Here is an 18,015-nt window from a genome sequence, read left to right on the forward strand (position 1 = left end):
CGCAAAGTCAAAAAGCACGTGTTACGCCAGTGCGCTTAACTCCATTGGACAGCAGTTGGACATAACGTCCCACCTCCACCATAGACAACGAGCGTTGGATTTTCTTAACGAAAACAGAGGCGTAACACTGGAAAACCATCCTAGCTGTCCGACCTCAACATACAATCGAAACTTCACGTACAAATATCTCAAGAACTGCAAGTAACGCGTTTCTGGAAGAATTTTTTGCGCTTCATGGATTTTTCCGTCCAAGTTGAGGCCGATGGCAAGACAATCCCTCCACAGTTGAAGTCATGAATAACCTTTCCAATGATCAGACATTCAATAGAACAAATCTAGAGCGAAAGTAAATAGCCGATGTTCGCGGATGACATTGAATTTAAAAGAGAGAGTGACTCGACAACAACCTGACACATGAGGTCGCAGTATTTACCGAAGAAATTCGGTCTGGCTGCAGTGGTTTTCCTGGGAAATTTCGCGATTTTTGGACTACCCCTTTAGCGAGTGTGAATAGTGCGTATTAGTTAGACCTGAAAGGGGCTCGAGGCGACCAGTCAACGAGGTGAGTCAGTCGAATATTCTCTCTTTTTCTGCCTAGGAATTTGCCAATAAAATGTCCGAATTAAGTTTGCAGCTTAATTCAGACATTTTTAACTTAAAGGTATTTAGGTTTCGTGCAATCGGGTAGACAAAGCGGTTCTGTAGTAGGCAACGTTCGGTCACCACTTAAGGTCAATAGTAGGCTTAGTCGCTTGGTCGCATTGGGTGAAGGGGAGATTTTTTTCGTTAAGAACGGGTAACAGGATATTAAGAGTTACGTCAGCGGTACCACTCAAATGGACTTGGAAACTATAGAAGTTACGACCCAGCGAGACCCATTGCGTTGCCCGATTATCAAATGAATATTTCCAAATGGACGGGAGGAAAAATGAAGATTTCAAGCCAGCAATTACTCTTTCCTCATGTGCACCTCTCGCCATAGTTGCGATACCAATTAAAGGCGATTAAACCGAATTTGGACAGCGGTTTCTTCATACTGCCTTATCAATTGCCGGTTCACATAACCAACAGGCCCATTTTCCATGTCGACGAAGTGCCAATTTCTCAATAAACACCGAATATTATTGATAATTCTTTAATTGAGAAGTACTGCAATAGTGAAATTATTAGAAATTCGGTTGACAAGCGTACGCCGTTCGCGTGTTGAGACATGGATAATGTCATGGAGATCTATTAGCAATTAACACGGGTGATAAGCGGTTTGCCTTTGATTGGCCTTTACTAGTTCACTAGTGTTACGCAATCGGACATCGATGAAATTCGGTGCTTCGCTTGCGCGAAAATTTCGGGAAAAATCGGCGGAAGTTTCCACTGAAAAGGTTTACGTAACGGTTCGTCGATAAGGGGGTTTGTGGCACAAAAACATTAAAACTTCCTAAAAAATGCTGCACAAAAAATTAACTTAGTCACTCAACGCGCCATTTCCCTTCCATTCACTACGAACGCCTTGTCCAAGTCTTGCCATTCTACCACATAATCATGATAATTATCTTCTGTCTGTTACTGATTGATACAACTTTTTATTCAATTTTCTATTATAATATACTAGTGTTTATCTAACTTTTAAGGTCAAGGTTACCCTTATTTTTCAATTATAATCAACCGCGAAAGTATTATTCCTTTCCTCTTGGCGGTTTTTGGCAAAGCCACATTGCCCAATAACTACCTTCTATTTATCGCCACTTAATTGCTGCTTAAAATCGGCTATTAAACGCTAATTGGGCCAAATTTTTCGCATAATCAGTGCACCAACAATTAACGCATTTTCAAATCTCAGCAGTCCGGCACGTTGGTCTTACCCATCAGCCTCCGGGGATTGCTCGGCCACTTCATCCCGCGGACTTTGCTAGTTCCATAATGTTCCATTATCGTCTTCTGCGGCGGCACTTGGAGACGCTGCAGCTAATTGCCGGCCTGAGAAAATTAGCGCAGGAACTTAATTTCCCAACTTGTGCAACAATGATGTTTCATTAAAAAATCGGCTAAGTGTGAAACCGAATCTGGAAGGCTCAAATTTGCATAAAACGTTTATTAAATTTGTGTTCTATTTAGTGCGAATTTGAATAATTACTTGCCCTGCTTAGGCAAGTATTATTGTAATCGGGGGATTTTTGTTAATCAGGGTTTGAAGCAATTAATCGCGCAACCCACGAGCAATCCACGAGGTCGATTTTCCAGCCATTAGTCGAAAACCTTGGTTTTAAGCATTCTTCAAATTTTGCCAATATTTCGGGGACCCGCTAGACAACTCCCTCACGTGCCACCTCGACCGCCACCTGAGGCTAATTTCCGGAAGTCCCAAACGCGCGTCCAGTTAACGCCCCTTTAGCAACCACTCCAACCATCAATGCTGAAGGGAGATCGGCGGTGTTTGAGAATTTCAGCGACACGAGGTATATTTTACCTGTGATGTTAGGATAGAGTGGTTATTTCAAATTAAAAAATTACTCTTCGAAAAGTTCACTATCTACGAAAAACCCGGAAAATGACCCGGTGCTGCATAGAAATCACATTCGGCGATGGAAAAGTAGCAAGCGCTAATGCCAAAAATAGAGTAAAGCAGCGAATATTGTGCCGACAATGCTACGAAAAATGCTGCCTCAGGAAAAAGTCACTGTATATATACCAATACACTTTATTTTTAAAAATTTAGCAACTCAAGGAACGCAGGTCTTTCTTCCCTGTGTATACCAAAGCGCGTGTAAGGAGCACCTGCCGAGTGTTCCTGCAAAAGGTTTTACATACTTCCCAACACCGCCAGGATGTGAGATTGTCGAAATTTGAGCTAGAAATGTCCCATGCTGAAAGGACTACACCGATGACCCAAGCTGAGAGCCATTCGATCATATTACACCGCATTTGACAATACCAGAAGTGGCCGCGCAGTTCCCAATATAAGAGCAATAACTATTATGAAACCATTCTCTGCTGAATTGCACAAACCGCACCGACTCCCCAGCTGCCCCCATCATCCCCCCAACCATTCGGGTTGCAACCACACGACCTCGCCGGGTTTCGTTCGAGATCGCTCGTTTGTTTCTCGGCCTCCTTCGACCTACATACGTTCTTTGAAATAAGCTCTTTTACGTTCGACACGCCGCATTCACCAGTTAAGAGCCAGCACCGCATAGTGTAAGACGCCATATTGCTTTTTTTGTTTTTATCTTATCAGTAGAGCTTATCAGAGCCCCCTTCTGTCCCCCTCCATCCAGCCGTTTGGGTGATACTGGCCGCCCGCGCGGAAGAGTGCCTGCGACATTCGTTTGTTTTGGTTTGACAGTTGGTTGGTGCTCGTCAAGTGGTAACACGATCCGTTTTTTTGTTTCGTATCTTTTTTGTTTTTCGGTAAACTTATTTGGTGATCTTATTACGAAATAATACTATTAGATAGATTTAGGTTAGGAGTTTTTTTATGGCTCGACTCGCGGCCGCTTCCCCTAATTTTTGCATTGTTGACCTTTTACATTTCCTCTATTTGTATTTCTATGTGCCTCCTTTCGAATTGACAATTGATCCTAGAAATCGAAACGACAACTGTGGCAGGAAAAATATTACGTTAGGCGGTAGCACCCGCGCTCGGTACCTACATTTCTCGTGGGGGCGGGGATCGGCGCTCAGTTTCGCTTTGCCAAAACATATTTTGTCAGAAAATATTTTCTTTCCAACGCTTTAAATTGAACATTAAACATCTCGGATCTAAGTTCGCTCGTTATCGGACCGAATTTTGACTAACGAAATTAGCATTCAAACCTGTAATATGCCGTATGAAATATTCTTTTTAATGGGCAGAAATAACCTCGGATCACTTTTACTTTCCGTGCAAACTGGTTTGCCGTAATTTCATTAAGAAAGATATTCGAATTCTTGCCATTTTCGCAGGTGTTAAGCGTGGACGCCGTAAGATTAGCAAGCACATAATTTCTATCGAAATGTTCACTTTCCCGGTAATGACGTTAATCTGACGTATGACGTTAAAAGTGACAGGATAGCTGAGGCGCATGATATTATCTTTTAACTAACAGGACAGTTATTCGCTGTTATAAAACAATTTGTTTCACCCTTGAATTTATCAGTGGGTGCAATGGGGTAAGGGCCAAATAATCAACGTGTGGTTAACTTTAACTGAAGATTAATTTTCGTAGACACGTACAAAGTTTAGGTGATATTTTTGATTTCCATTGCAACTAGCTTTTCTCTATTAAATTGATGATTTTGGTAAATATTTTCGTAAAGTCTCAGAAACCAAGTGCAATTTGGAAACACCTTTTGCGGTATACTGAAAGTCCCAGAAAATGATATCTTTATCTCACTTAACCGATTTTGCAACTCTCATCGTTTCGGAGATACCTTTTATTCGGGTATCCAAATGTGACTCCCTGTACATACAAGTTAAAGTTACGCTTAATCAGTACCTTAAGATAGATAAGCATGCGGATGACGGCGTAAATCAACTTACTAATTTTTCTGTGATAATTGAATAATCGTGGTTGACCTAAATTAGCCGGGAGTATCTTTTGCCAGACAGCAACCGATCTAAATGATATTTCAATGTCCCTAAATAAGACCGAATTACCGGTGGTCCAGTCAATGTCCCGACAGAATAAAATTCGAGCTAACTTGAAGTTCTCCCTAACCCGAACTAACCTGCAAATAACCCGAACTAATCCGATTCGTATTTCGACTGCACAAAACCTGAACTAATCCCGAATAACATGAACGCTCTTAAACTGGCAATTTCTCCATTCCAGAACAATGAAGCAACAGCTCTGGTCAATCGCCCTCCTGGTTTGTCTGCTGGCCATACTGACCGGAACAGAATGCCGGACCTTGACCAAAAGATCTGCGGCCGTTGATTCTGGACCCGTAAGTATTCACGAGACAATGATTTGATTAGGCACCTTGCCCAATAAGCGTGACATCGTTCTCCGAATTCTGACAACCATGACCCTAAATTGACTCGAGTTTCGTCGCATTTTAATCACCTTTAAGTAATGACGACGACGGTGCGTGTGTGTAAATTTCAATGGTCATCCCTGTAAGTTCGTACAGAGGTACATGAGAGGAAAATGTCGCGGGTATGCAGGTTACACAACCGAAAAGTTCGCACGCAATCGAATTGATAATTATTAGATTGTTCTTGTTAGTGGAAAGTAACAACCTTCGTCGACGAGAAAAAACGTCAAGTTTCGGCCTCCAATTCGAAGACAGTTTGGACTGGAGTTGCAGGAAAACTGCAAGCAATTTATTCTAAATTTCACGCTCGTTAACTGGTTGTGTGTGCGGTCATTATACAGTGGTTCCGAAAATTACAAATGCTAACAAAGAAAGTAAAAGTGGTGAAGATCCTTGCATAATCAGTCACGTTTCGATGTAAGCCATCGATAGATGCCACTGGCAAAATTTATTGTTTTAAACGTATGATCTTTATCGGGCTTCGTTACGTAAGCAGATGGAGATCTCGAAGCAATTTCCCCCGGTTTTGTTGCGTCTTTACGCACAGATCGGAACTTTTCATATTTCACTCGAAGAGAAAGTGCGCAGCGTTCTCACCAATTAAACAATATTACATTAATACTGCAAGGCTGGCAATCTATAATGCAAATTTGCACCGAGACCACACCAAACATACCATTAACATGCCTACCATTGCAGGAACCTAACCACCTAGATCACTATAAGGATAAGAAAAAGGTAGAAGTAGTTTTCGGAGTTAAGGACGCAATTTTAGGATTTGTGTTCGATGTAAGTACCCCCGGATAATGTCCGTTCGTTCGCAATTTCCTTGATCGTCTGTTAGAAAATCAACAAATTTATCGACCAAAAAACCGACTGGATCGATCACCTGGACAAGCAAAACATCCTGAAGAACAAGGCTCATGGAATCGAACCGCCAAAAGACCCTGTCGTCTCTCTCTCCAGTATTCTCTCTGGAGCGATCGGTTCCAAGCTGGAAGCTGCTGCTCCCTTACTGAACATCGTGACAAGTAAACTGGGCAGCGGATCTGGGTCAGGGTCGAACCACGGAGGTTTCAATTTCGGCCAACTTTTAGGAGGCCATAAATAGGCGCTCGTAGAGGTTGCCCAATGGGACCTTAACGTTCGAAAAGATTCCAGTGGGCCGTTAAATTAGACCTTTCTCTTTTTATCTGAATTTACGCAATGAAAGATCCTGAAATCTCCATATGAGGAGCGGATTTGTTTTCAAACCAGACCTCCTGGCCTAGATTTGTCTCATTAAAGATTACAACGATTCAGTAAGCTTAGTCGCTATCATACTCGTAATAAAATAAATTTTAAGATGGTTTTTGTGTATACAAATGGGAGTTATATTCTAGTCAAAACAATAGAATCTAAATTGAGCATTTCTTTGTCTGCACTTGCAGGTAGATCGCTGTAATCTTTAGTTTAATTGCCATTATTTTCTTTTTGTGTAATTATCATTAGAATGCTTGTAAATAAAATAAGCGCAATTTTGTAGCTTATGTATATAGTTCTTTAATAAATATTTTTATACAGTACTTTCCCTTGTTTTCCTTGTCTAACCGTCGCAAATAAGCGAGAGGAGCACGGTTTTTGGTCTCGGATATCAACGGGAGGAGCAGCTTCAACCTAGAAGGGACCGCCTATCTGAACCCACGATTTTGACCTTGATTATTACGCAATCCTTCCCTCCTTAAGGTGGTGGCAACCCCACGATGACCCTGTTCATTGATCATACATCAGGGCGCATGGGTGCTTGAACGCAAAATCTGCGCAAGGTCATACCTGGAGAAACATGGGAATGCCAACATATGGAATGAAATTTACTTGCTCGCCCTGTGGGCGCAAAAATGTGGACCGTAATAACATCCCCATTCCACTTTTCGTTTTGCCACCATAAACCTGAATTAGCCCGTCGGAAAGGATAGCTATGTTCCTACGGCAAAGAAAACCGATTCCGGGTCGTCAGAGGCACTCTTAAATATGTTCAAGGAGCCCCGGTTGGCGTACTGTCGGTGACAGGAACACCTAACCAACATAAGACTGTATCACTTACCTAGATGAATCACAGAGTTCAGGTTTTGTAGGTCTTTGTCGTCACCGTGAAACCCGAGTGGTAGGGTTGCCCAGTCTTAAGCAATCTACAAGCTCAAAACAAACGCAAATTTTGTCAGTTAATTCCCGAAATAACCAAAATAACTGATGCCCATGCAGAACTAGTTTTGATTTTGCTTTTATTTCAGAAATCTAAACGGGCTGCCCTCTCCCCTCTCTACGGCTTCGCCTGGCAAACGACGCCTAACCCGAAAATCCCAACAACCACCGAAGACATCGTCATGTTCACGCCTGGAAAACCGGTCTCACTAGAAGTGCCAGACGAGCTCTTTGGATCTTCCTTCACTTTAGTGACCAATTTATCCAACACTATCGGAGATTACATGGTGGTAAGTGTCGCGAAATTGGCGTGTTTCGCTCTTCCCTGGACCTTCGCTGAAATTGCAGAATTCCGCCATTAGAATGCAGAAGCTGTTGGAATCCATGCGACCCTTCTTGCGGTTCGTTTTCGGAGCAAAAGGTGTTATCATCGAAGGACCGACGGACAAACCTATATTTTCTGACCCTAACGAAGCCAAAGATAGTGCCAGTTAACTCAATATCCATACATCCATAGTTCAGTAGTGTAGGAGCGATATGCCTAGCAAATTGTACAGTATCAGTAGCACTATCCAGTGTTGCCAAAGCTTTCACTCACGCAAATCCTTCACCATACCATCAAACACTATATTTGATACTAACAACAACACAATTGACATAGATATATTTTAAATTTGGATTTTTTGCTTTTAAGCAGAATTAAATTACATATCATTTACTTCCTGCTTAGCCAGTTAAAGCACCAGTAGGATGATATTGTTGGCGAGTTGGTTTGCTCCAGTAACATGTTCATCAAAGTCAACACGCTCACCGAAAAGCATAAAATTGCGCAAAAGTTGAGGAAGACGTGGAGGTACCCATTTTCAGACCATTTGTTGAATAATCCAACGGACCTTTTCTGAAAATTGTCCAGGCAATTGTCAACCTTGGATCTAAATAACCATTGAATTAACCTCTCATCTCTCTTTTAAGCCTGTTTATTGTACCTAACGAGGAATGACAATCCTTTAAATGGATGGGGGCACGAATTGACTTGACTCGAGATGCACTTTCCGTTGCTCAGTTCAAAATCTGAGTCTGCGTCTTCTTTGGACACTTCAGTGCTTTCAGCGGGCTGGTCTTTGGACGAGTCTTCGCAGGAAAACTCTTTGATCTCGTTCAAACTATACAGAAATTACACTTCTTGTAAGACATTAATCGTTTGAATGAATAACCTGAACTAACTCTACTCTACTTTGTCTGCCCTTGTTCAACGAAGCTCTAAAACTGAGATCGGACGTCCTTCTGCTCAGTCTGAGGTTGTGATCAGGGTTCAGATTAACCGAATCGGTGCTTGCTCTTCTCTTGCTTAACAGCGCCTTGTTTGTGCTCGAGTTGGAAGTTTTTGGTTCCCGTGAATCGACTGGCTCTTGCAAGACCCTTCTGAAATTATAACGATTATCCTCCTTTAGTAATTCGGTTGAGAAATTCTTTACTTGGTGTACTGAAGTTGCCTGAGAGCAGAATCGCGTTGCTGCTTCAATGCCTGGACATGGCTGACCATCAGCTGAACTGAATCGGTTAATCTTTCCTCGTGTTGAACTGCCCCAAATCGCTCCGCAGCCGTCCAAACTAAAGAGGCCGCATTGCTTAACGTCTCCACCTATGAGTGCATTTAAATTATTCACGTATTTAATCATGGAAATATCTCACTTGGGAATAAAAATTGGATAAGAGATCAGCAGTTTCAACGTCCATACATAGGGGCTTCAACATGCCCAATTTATGTTTCAACTTCTCGACTTCCAAGTTAAAATTGGTTTCCGTTTGGTCTCTGCTTCGCCTTTGTCTTTCGCATCTATCTTTGATGGTTGTAGCGTCTATGGTGAAGGCCAACGCTAAACTTGTAAATTTCTGTTCCAAAGACTCATCGTTTAAGATCTCCCTGTAATACACAAAGGAATATTGAACTAAAAAATGATCTTTGGGAACGATATTGCGGTATGGATGAAAAATCTCTAGAAGCAATATACCTGCCAATAATAAAGAGCAATTTGGTCTTTTATGAGACCATGTTTGTAGGTAAATTTGTATTCACCGTCTGATCGATAAAAATCGTCCTCTTCATCTAAAATTAACAGAGGTGATTTCGGTATTTACAGAAATGGAAGTAAGATTTTGAATTAATCGATGCTGGAATTCCTCAATTTAAGATTTGCCTTATTAAACAGCTGGTGATTTATGATCACTTATGCTTAGATGCGCAACCGATCGAGGTCGCTGAGGCCAAAATTTCAACGCAATTCAGGTAATACTCAATAGAGGGCAAAACTAATATTTCCATACGCCATTGTCAAGAAACTTTTAGGAATATTTTGTTACATTTATAGACAATTTTTTTTTATTAACTTGATACTTAAGGTCGCTAATTGGGAAAATACCTTGAAGCATCGCCGTACAGCCCCAGTTTCTCCAGAACGGCATTGGGTAGGCTGGGAAACGCCACGATTGTCGGACTGCGAGCCTCTGCAGCCCCATCAGAATTGGATCTTCCTCGTTGGAAAGTTGCCTAATATAAGAAAACAAAATGTTATCAATAATTCTATATTGGCTTATCATTTTAATCATTGAAACCAGATACCCATAATTGCTTAGGACTGCAATTGCCGTTTATTACTCTAGGTCAATTATAATGGACCCTAGAAAATTTCTGATTGTTAATTGTCTAATTTAAGATTTGGCTGTACGAATCGTCTTCCTATAGTTATAATCGAAATGTTACTTTCAATTAAGTCACCAACAATTTTAGAATAAAAATGATTGAGCGTGTGTCCAGAAGGCTGCAATATTAGTTTATCTAGTGCTGTACGTGCTGATAAGTCAAATTATGGAAATTCAAACGGAAAATTTGCTTTAATTGCCTTTATTGGCGAGAATTTTAAATTAGTGTTTAAAGTAATGTGTCACAGGCGTTAATTAAAATCCCATTACTATTTTTTGTGTAAATATGATCGCAAATAGGCACCGCAATGCATATTTCTTCTACTAAAAATCCAATTGTTTGCCGCTTGACTCTCATCTCGCCAAGCAATTATATGTATGTGGAAAATTTTGAAAAAAATTAAATCGTCAAAAAACTTACCATAAACGTATTTAGAAAAAAAGGAGTTGACGATCGTTGTTTTTGGGATTCGAACGAGACCAGCAACAAAGAGCACCATGCTGAGCATCCTCATCTTGGACACACCGTAAAACGTTCACTAGTAATAAGATCCAAAAATATCTTTTACCTCGAATAATGTTTGTTTTTCTATCAAAAGTAAACTTTTAGAGATAGCTGATACGACCTAAAATACCCCTCCTGTTCACATTTTATCTCCCCATTTTATATAAAATATATATTCATAACTTATTTACGATCCTCATGCTCATCTTGGCCGAAAAAATTCTATTCAACGAATGTTCTAATTATCGCTTTTTAGATTTTACTGAAGCAACAAACAAATGACTTTGTGAAAGTTAATTTAAATTTTCAAGATAGAACTCGACATTCAAGGAAGAAACAAACTACATGGAAACACACATTTTAAGAAAATTAGCATGCCTGTAAGAGAAGCATGAAGACGATAACAATTTGACTGCCCACAACTCTGAATTAAATTGCGTTACGTGGAAAGTGGTCTGTTGTTGCTGATCAAATAATGCACATACAAAAAAAAATGGCAAAAGGGGCGTCTCACCGTGTGGTCGAAATTATTTGAGATTAAACACGGCAGTTCAAGATAAAAACAAAAGGCACGAAATGTAGTTTCAAACGCACAAAAGTGTTGGCTAACTAACTAAACTTGATAGTCAAATTATTCTTAATCTGAAAACACTGCGGACTTCGTGTTAATTGAGGCTTAATGTGTTCGTCCTTGGGTGGCGAATATGTTATCAGTACTTTGTTCATTAGTGCTTTAAACGCATCTGCGATTTGGATCAGAATTTGTTTTAATTCACTTTAAAAGAATCCTCCGTGTCGCATTCTTTGCTGAGCAGATACCGCTCATTCAAGTTATATATATATGTGAGAAACGATAGCAGCACGCAACTTAAATAAGAACAAGATCCGCATCTGTGACTCTCTCGATTACACTAAAATCAGTATAAAGATAAAACTGAAATAGTCCCCACAACACCGAAAGAAAACCGACACGCACAATAGTCATGTCTTATCGTTAGTAATTATTGATTACAAGGCTCTGCAGGGGCATCAAAACACACACACACAACACACTTTAGCCTAATAAGGCACACAACAGTGTTATTACATATTTCACTTGACTCTTGCCCCTATTAACCAGATATATCAGATTTCTTAGACTGCACAATTACAAAGCGCCTCTAAGAACGAAACTTACACCTTCACTGTTACTCCTCTCTTCGCTCTCATATAAATTCTGCAAGGACCGTTGCTTCTCCACCTTACTGAGCACCTCGTTTCGACTTCCCATCACCTGCCGATCATCAAACTCACTTACTTTGGGCCCTGATATATTGATGTCATTATTGGTTTCGATTTTGGCATTAGCTGATGACCGCACGTCTGACATTGCTCAATCGCAACTGAAGCTCAAAACTTGTAAACTACAACGTTTTGAAACGATATGCAACGCGTCAGTTTTGGTACTGATAGTCGGTGGTACATCACGATAAAATGGGGAATTATTTTTTGCTTAGAACTTCTTAGTGTGAGCTAAGGCGCAGTTGTGAGTTGGTGACTCATAAATTCAGAGTTTGCCTTCGAATGCGTTAGAATTCCGAGATGTCCGACACGTGAAAAATAACTTTAGTGCAAATTTAGCGTTACCGTGTTGGTACCCAAATAGATCCCTAATTGTTAATTAGCAATTTTGTATTAGTATAAACATGATATCCACACAGACTTGACCGTTTTATACATACGTATGGGGCGAAATAACATGACGATATATTATTTTGTAAATTGCTTGTAAAATTTATTACGGCGCTCATTAATAATAAAAAAACAATCGAAATGTTTTGTTATTATTGCATTAACAAAAATATCAATATATGCTTATTGTTCTAAGTCAAAATGTAACGAAACCGTAACTTGAAAACGTTTATAAGTGAGCGAATTAGCTTCTCCACTAACAATCATCAAGGGTATTATTCCTAATTTATTTCTTTGGATGGGAGAGAATTTAAACGCAGCATTACTGGTTGCGTAGCACGACTGATGGCTTCACTAGTGAGATTACTTCAAGGCTCTCATAAAATAAGTATCTCGAAGCTATAGATGTAAAAACATACATATGTACATCAGATTTATTACTGACGTTTTGATGACTGAAAATCAGTTCTGTTGCAGGTTACATCCGGCTTTTAAAAACTCCAACCTTTTTAACTGAAAAGAAAAACATTTAACAGCTACTTCGGTATATGCAGAAATTTTATTATCGGTTTAAAGTTAACTTACTTTAACGCAGGAGCTTATTCAATTTTATATCTAAGAAACTTAACAGAATAGTAATAAATCAGCGATAGTAGTCACATTTGAAGTGGCGTTAACATCTCCAATCAACTAATCCTGTTCATGTTGTTAATTTGTCTTATGCGAAGTCACGGAGTTTCAATGATAAATCTCGATTATGTTGTGAGCAAACAAATGGCGGGTTAAATAAATTATAAGCAAAATAAATAACGAGTGCTATAACTACCATCAATACAAATCCGCTAAATATTGAGGGTGATTGGTCACATTTCGTTCTATACTTATCTCATCAACCAACGACTTTGCTGAAACATTAGGCACATAAAAAAAACCATCCTGCAATAACTTTAGATTACATTCGAAGGCCCTTGTATTTAACATTTCTTTATAGTTAACAGCTGACTGAGATGCGAATAAGGAGAAATGTATTCAATCATCCTGTATTTACAATAAAGAGTAAACAAACGTGCCTACTTAGATTTAAAACTACTGAAGTTGTTCAGTATTATACTCGAAATATTAGGATTAAGATATTACCTAGATTATTGAGTAGCAAAGTGTTACTTTGCCAGTGTATGATATATGGGAAAGAGGAGTATTGGCAATACTTTAAATTATCTTATTAATAATTTAAATTGACCTATTAAATAAATTATTACAATGAACACATTATCTTCCTTAAAACCACCATCCAAAGTACCTAAACCAGCCAGAATTTTTGTTTTCTTAGTACTTTGTGCCATTGCCGATGTTTTATTCAATTATAAGTTTAGGAATCTCAATATAATTGCCAACTTAAACGTACAAAATTAGCTACCAAAAGGAAATTTCCATTATTTCAATTGGTTCCTAAGGCCGCTGTTTTGTTCCCTTATTCGACAAATTGAAATCGTACTTAAAAAGTCTCCACAAAACTAGCTGGAAACAGTCCGGTTTTCCCAGTACGTTGTTGAGTGCCCTTATACCAACCGTCCTCTCTTTTCTTATGAACATAGATGATATCGTTTAACTGCAAATTAATGTCATAAATCCACAATAGTTACAATACCACATTCAATGATTAAACCTGGAGCTCCAATTCGTACTCGCTATTTGGGGGATAGGGTGTAATGCATCTGAATCTTTCACGAACAGTCTGAGTGGCTGTTTTGTTGGATTTCACTGCAGTGGCGTCCAAAGAGTGCGACTTACGGTGTCTATGCACATCGGGGCTGGATTCAGAACTGCCTCCTTGGCAGGGGGTTTCCGTTGATCTACCACAAAAATCTGTGTGATTATTTGAGGCTATACAACTTTGAAAATGAAATATGCAAAATAAGGGAGGAAAACTAAGCCCACAGTTCCCGCTCACAGCTAACTACCAGGCAATAAAGGCCTAAAGACACACCTGGAACCGTGATTTAAGATCGAAGGCCTCTCTTTGTGCTTCACCCGGTGCGAAGATGAACCGAAGAGTCGGTGGTGGTCTGCAGGTGCCTGGATCTGTAACAGCTGGCTGGGACAGGAACCTGATCTACAGGGGGGAGGGGGTAAAATACACACACGAAGCTATGTTTATCCTAAGTGAGGAAATTATCTAGCACAGATATTTACCTGACGTGCACTGGTTGAACAGGAGCAGCCAAGCTAGACAAGGACGAATCTTCGAAAACTGGATTGTCCATTGAATATGAAGAGGCGGGTGGCGATTTGGACCGCTTCATGCTTGTTAAACGGCGCATCAGCCCTACGGTGCCCTTGTCCTTACGATCTTTAGTCTGTTGGACAGAATAAACACTCAAAAAAAAAAAACATTTAAAAAACTATACAAAAAAATCTTGCAAGCAATAGCACACCCACAAACCACGTTAGGGAGAAACACAAGCAAACAAACCTTAACGTCACTCTTAGCGGGATTGTTAGTTCGAGCTGGCGATTCCACGTGCCATACCCCAGAGGGGGGAACCGTCGACCTGGGTGGGAGCTCAGGAGGAGCTGAGTCCGCAACAGTCGAGCGATTCCTTGTGCCTCTGGCAAAACTTACAGGCAATTTAGAGTCAACCGGCACATTCAGTTGAGTTCCGGGAACACCTCTAGCTTGAGTCACATAATTCCCAGGAAAAACTCCACATTTTTGAGTGCGATTTGAGGTGCCTTTGTACCAGCCATCTTGACATCTATATTATTATTGTTATTTAATAACATTACAGACAAATGAAAGTTGCAAAAGCTTACATTTCGGAAACCATGTAAATTCCACCTTTCTTCAATTCCAATTCGTCAGGTTTCTGGGGTTTGTAGGGGTATAAAGCCATAAAGGCAGCGGGGAGAGGCAGATCTGGGGCAGCGGTCAACCGTTTACTCCTATCTGAACTAGCAGAGGTGGAGACCGCAGAAGATTGCTGGACAATCTCAGCAGAGTGTCTCTGGACGTTACCGCTATTGAAAATAATTACACTTTGCTGACAAGTAGAATTAGTTAAATGGTTATGTTCTCCCAAACAGAACCAACCAATTTTTTTAATGAATAATCAAGTGGTTTGGTGACCTGTCACTCTGACCACCCATTCAGCACCATGGGTATATGAGCACAAGTCAAAACACATTTGTAAAGCATCGAGAAGGTATTTTATACCTAATATGATGCGGCACAGTCATGTTAGTGAGACTGTGACGCTTGTCTTTGCCGTGATGATGATGGTGATGATGTTGCGATCTTCCTTCAGCCGAGGCGCGATTGTGAGCTGCCTGAACGATGGGAAATTGTTGCTGGACGATGATGGAGGCACCTTTCGTTGGTTCGGGCTTACGACTAACAAACACCAAACGTGAAAGCTTAAGCAGACACTCAATCCTCAAACATCACCATCACCACAAAATTTGCATTGATTTTCACTTACCCACTATTATGCGGCGATACCACAGTTCGATTGGGTGGACTGGCTGGAGAAGATGGGGCAGTACTAGAACTTGAAGATGTATTACTTGAAGAAACGTTGGGAGTGGTGCTGGAACTGCTTGAAGTCAAATTGCAACCCGAATCGGAGACCTGATGAATGACTGATGTTTGCTTCAAATTCATAAGTAATTTAGGCTATTACCTGTACATTTTGTGCAACTGATGTTACTGAAGTGGTATGGTCAGTGGGAATAAGTGGTGTAGTATCTTCAGAAGTGGGTGTTGGAGGAGCTACTTTAGATGGTCCTGGTTGAGCGCTGGTTATAAGAGTGAATAAAGATCATTTGAAGCGTTAAATAAACGTTAACTAACTTGGTAGACAGCTTCATTAGAGACCGTGCCAAACTGTTCATTTCCACAAAAGCCAGAGGAAATATCCCAATCCGGCCATCTAACCTGCCTTCAGCCCAATTCTCATCTACTCTTCTGATGACATGAATAACGTCTCCTTTGTTAAACACAAGGCAACCTTCCTCATCATCGTTATTCATGCGAAAATCATATAAGGCCTTGCACTGGGGCATGAGGCTCGGAACAGGGGTCACAATTTGGACGTAACTCAACGGAAAATCGCCCTGTTTACCCCCACATTCGCCTCGATACCAATGGGCGTCTATTTTCCTTCTTAGAATTATTATGTCGCCCTTCTTAAAGGACAAATCCCTATATGATATATTAACATTTAACACAGAATATTTTATACTGAATTTTGATTCTAACCCAGGTTCTTTTGGAAGATAATCATATAATGCCTTTGCATATGGTTGATGTAAAATGACATTCCCAGTACTGTGCTTATTGTTGCTTCTATCAACATGTTGTTGCTGTTGATTGTGGTGAGCAGAGGGTTGCTGAACCACTCCTGATAATAATAAAGGGATTTTCATTATTTGAAATTTAAGAAAGTTTTAAGGGTGTCTACCTGGATGGTGTGAAGATGGTTTATGAGACTTTAGAGACCGCTTTGGTGGCACTGCAACTGCAGAATTCTTCATTCCCTCAAGAATTCTCATGAGTAGAACATTCGGAGGAAGGTCCTCAATTTTTCCATTCACTGTTAATGAAATTTCATGATCATGTCAAAAGCAAGAATCTTTATTCAAAACTTACCTAACACCCTACATTCTGGACACCTTAGTTCTTTATGTTTCTGTAAAATTTCCTGTAAACATTTCCTGCAAAATGTATGTTGGCATGGCAATACTTTGCTGGAAGTATCCAGCCGTTCCAAGCAAACTGAGCACTCCAATAAATCATTGAGAGTCCCTTCGTCCATTTTAGCACACAGGAAATTCTGTTTTCAATCTAGTTAACATATATGAATACACTTGGAGGAGTGAATTACTGATATCAGTATCTAGTAAAAGTTTACAACATAGAAGTAATGGAGAATTGGTTGATAAGATAAATTTGAATAACAATAAGGAGCAAAATTGCACTCTGAATAGTTTAGTGCTCGTTTATAATGTAAGTTCTGGAGTACTAATTACTGATTTTACCAATTGACTTCTTATAGGTTAGTATTTCTCATTAATAATAACCAAATCAAGTTACCAATTACGTTACCAAAAATATGGAAAATATTCAGCAAAACTTAAATATTGTCAGATGTTGGATCATATGGCTGTGCTAACTAAATATATTATGCAGAGGGAAGTTAGGAATATTGTAAATATAGGCAGAAAAAGAAATAATTACTTAAATCTTGTTATAGAATGTATTAATAAGCAAATAGAAATGGACAACCCTTTATACACATTTGTATAAATATTCACCTGTACAATATAAATAAAACCCTTATTCAAAAACCAGAAAGGTAATCGCCCCCTCTAGGTCAGAAACGTTGTATTTCAAATATATCTTTGTCAGTTCAATGCTACTTAGGGAACAAAGTAAAACTGAGAGCTTTGCTACAAATGAGTTAATTAATTAGCATTTCTCAACCCGATTGACTGCATAAAGACTTCCGGTCGTATATAGCAGAAGCAGAAGGAAAGGAATTGGAATTCGTCATGCTTACCTCTACGTTGGGCGCGGTGCCAACAGTTCTTTTCGAGAAACTCGTCCAGATTCGCAATATTCCACGTTTCGTGACAATTCCCGACACTGTCGTTAATTTATGCTTTGAAGTTCACAAAGTTTTATCCATAATTTAAGATCAAAATGTAGATATTATGCAAATTTCAATTTAACAACCATAATACAAATTCCTGGATTGCCTCTTGTCACTTAAGTAACGTTCAGCTAATTCATCCGTAAGAAATAGCATACTTTTGACGATGACACTGACATATGTTTGAGTATGACATTAGATTAGAAAATATAATAATAATTCAACTCATAATCCCTAATCTCTTCTTCTAAAGACTTATGATAGAAAGAGGTAGAATATGATCGCTCACTTTTC

General features: G+C 39.7%; 3 protein-coding genes across 12 annotated transcripts; 1 reads left to right on the forward strand and 2 right to left on the reverse strand.

The window, feature by feature from the left end:
• Positions 1-338: 338 nt before the first annotated feature.
• On the forward strand, positions 339-7,691 carry LOC136348018 (uncharacterized). Of its 7 annotated transcripts, none has more exons than XM_066298531.1 (4): positions 339-562; positions 4,809-4,923; positions 7,284-7,484; positions 7,543-7,691. In XM_066298531.1, the coding sequence occupies exons 2-4, from the start codon at positions 4,813-4,815 to the stop codon at positions 7,687-7,689; spliced, it is 459 nt and encodes a 152-aa protein (XP_066154628.1). In that variant the 5' UTR covers positions 339-562; positions 4,809-4,812; the 3' UTR covers positions 7,690-7,691. The 7 variants fall into 7 exon arrangements, with proteins under 7 accessions (XP_066154628.1, XP_066154623.1, XP_066154626.1 ...); XM_066298526.1 differs by lacking the exons at positions 7,284-7,484; positions 7,543-7,691 and adding exons at positions 5,713-5,802; positions 5,858-6,578 and having other exon boundaries at positions 407-562; XM_066298529.1 differs by lacking the exon at positions 339-562 and adding an exon at positions 3,050-3,192.
• A 150-nt stretch (positions 7,692-7,841) lies between these two features.
• LOC136348017 (inositol 1,4,5-triphosphate receptor associated 2-like) lies at positions 7,842-11,934 on the reverse strand. 4 transcript variants are annotated; one of them, XM_066298522.1, is made up of 8 exons: positions 11,577-11,710; positions 10,316-10,433; positions 9,615-9,742; positions 8,887-9,118; positions 8,670-8,836; positions 8,419-8,616; positions 8,181-8,357; positions 7,842-8,126 (listed from the first exon to the last, which is right to left on the reverse strand). In XM_066298522.1, exons 2-8 carry the CDS (start codon positions 10,316-10,318, stop codon positions 7,910-7,912), a joined length of 1,122 nt encoding a protein of 373 aa, XP_066154619.1. In that variant the 5' UTR covers positions 10,319-10,433; positions 11,577-11,710; the 3' UTR covers positions 7,842-7,909. The 4 variants fall into 4 exon arrangements, with proteins under 4 accessions (XP_066154619.1, XP_066154618.1, XP_066154617.1 ...); XM_066298521.1 differs by lacking the exon at positions 10,316-10,433 and having other exon boundaries at positions 8,419-8,613; positions 11,577-11,934; XM_066298520.1 differs by lacking the exon at positions 10,316-10,433 and having other exon boundaries at positions 11,577-11,929.
• A 676-nt stretch (positions 11,935-12,610) lies between these two features.
• Positions 12,611-17,870, reverse strand: POSH (Plenty of SH3s). The gene is made up of 14 exons (XM_066298519.1): positions 17,629-17,870; positions 16,719-16,913; positions 16,531-16,662; positions 16,329-16,470; positions 15,921-16,271; positions 15,751-15,865; positions 15,550-15,698; positions 15,285-15,461; positions 14,885-15,088; positions 14,544-14,826; positions 14,264-14,427; positions 14,058-14,183; positions 13,737-13,923; positions 12,611-13,679 (listed from the first exon to the last, which is right to left on the reverse strand). Exons 2-14 carry the CDS (start codon positions 16,882-16,884, stop codon positions 13,566-13,568), a joined length of 2,310 nt encoding a protein of 769 aa, XP_066154616.1. The 5' UTR covers positions 16,885-16,913; positions 17,629-17,870; the 3' UTR covers positions 12,611-13,565.
• Positions 17,871-18,015: the final 145 nt, after the last annotated feature.

The sequence above is a fragment of the Euwallacea fornicatus genome, chromosome 30, assembly GCF_040115645.1.
Source record: "Euwallacea fornicatus isolate EFF26 chromosome 30, ASM4011564v1, whole genome shotgun sequence".
NCBI classification, from domain to species: domain Eukaryota; kingdom Metazoa; phylum Arthropoda; class Insecta; order Coleoptera; family Curculionidae; genus Euwallacea; species Euwallacea fornicatus.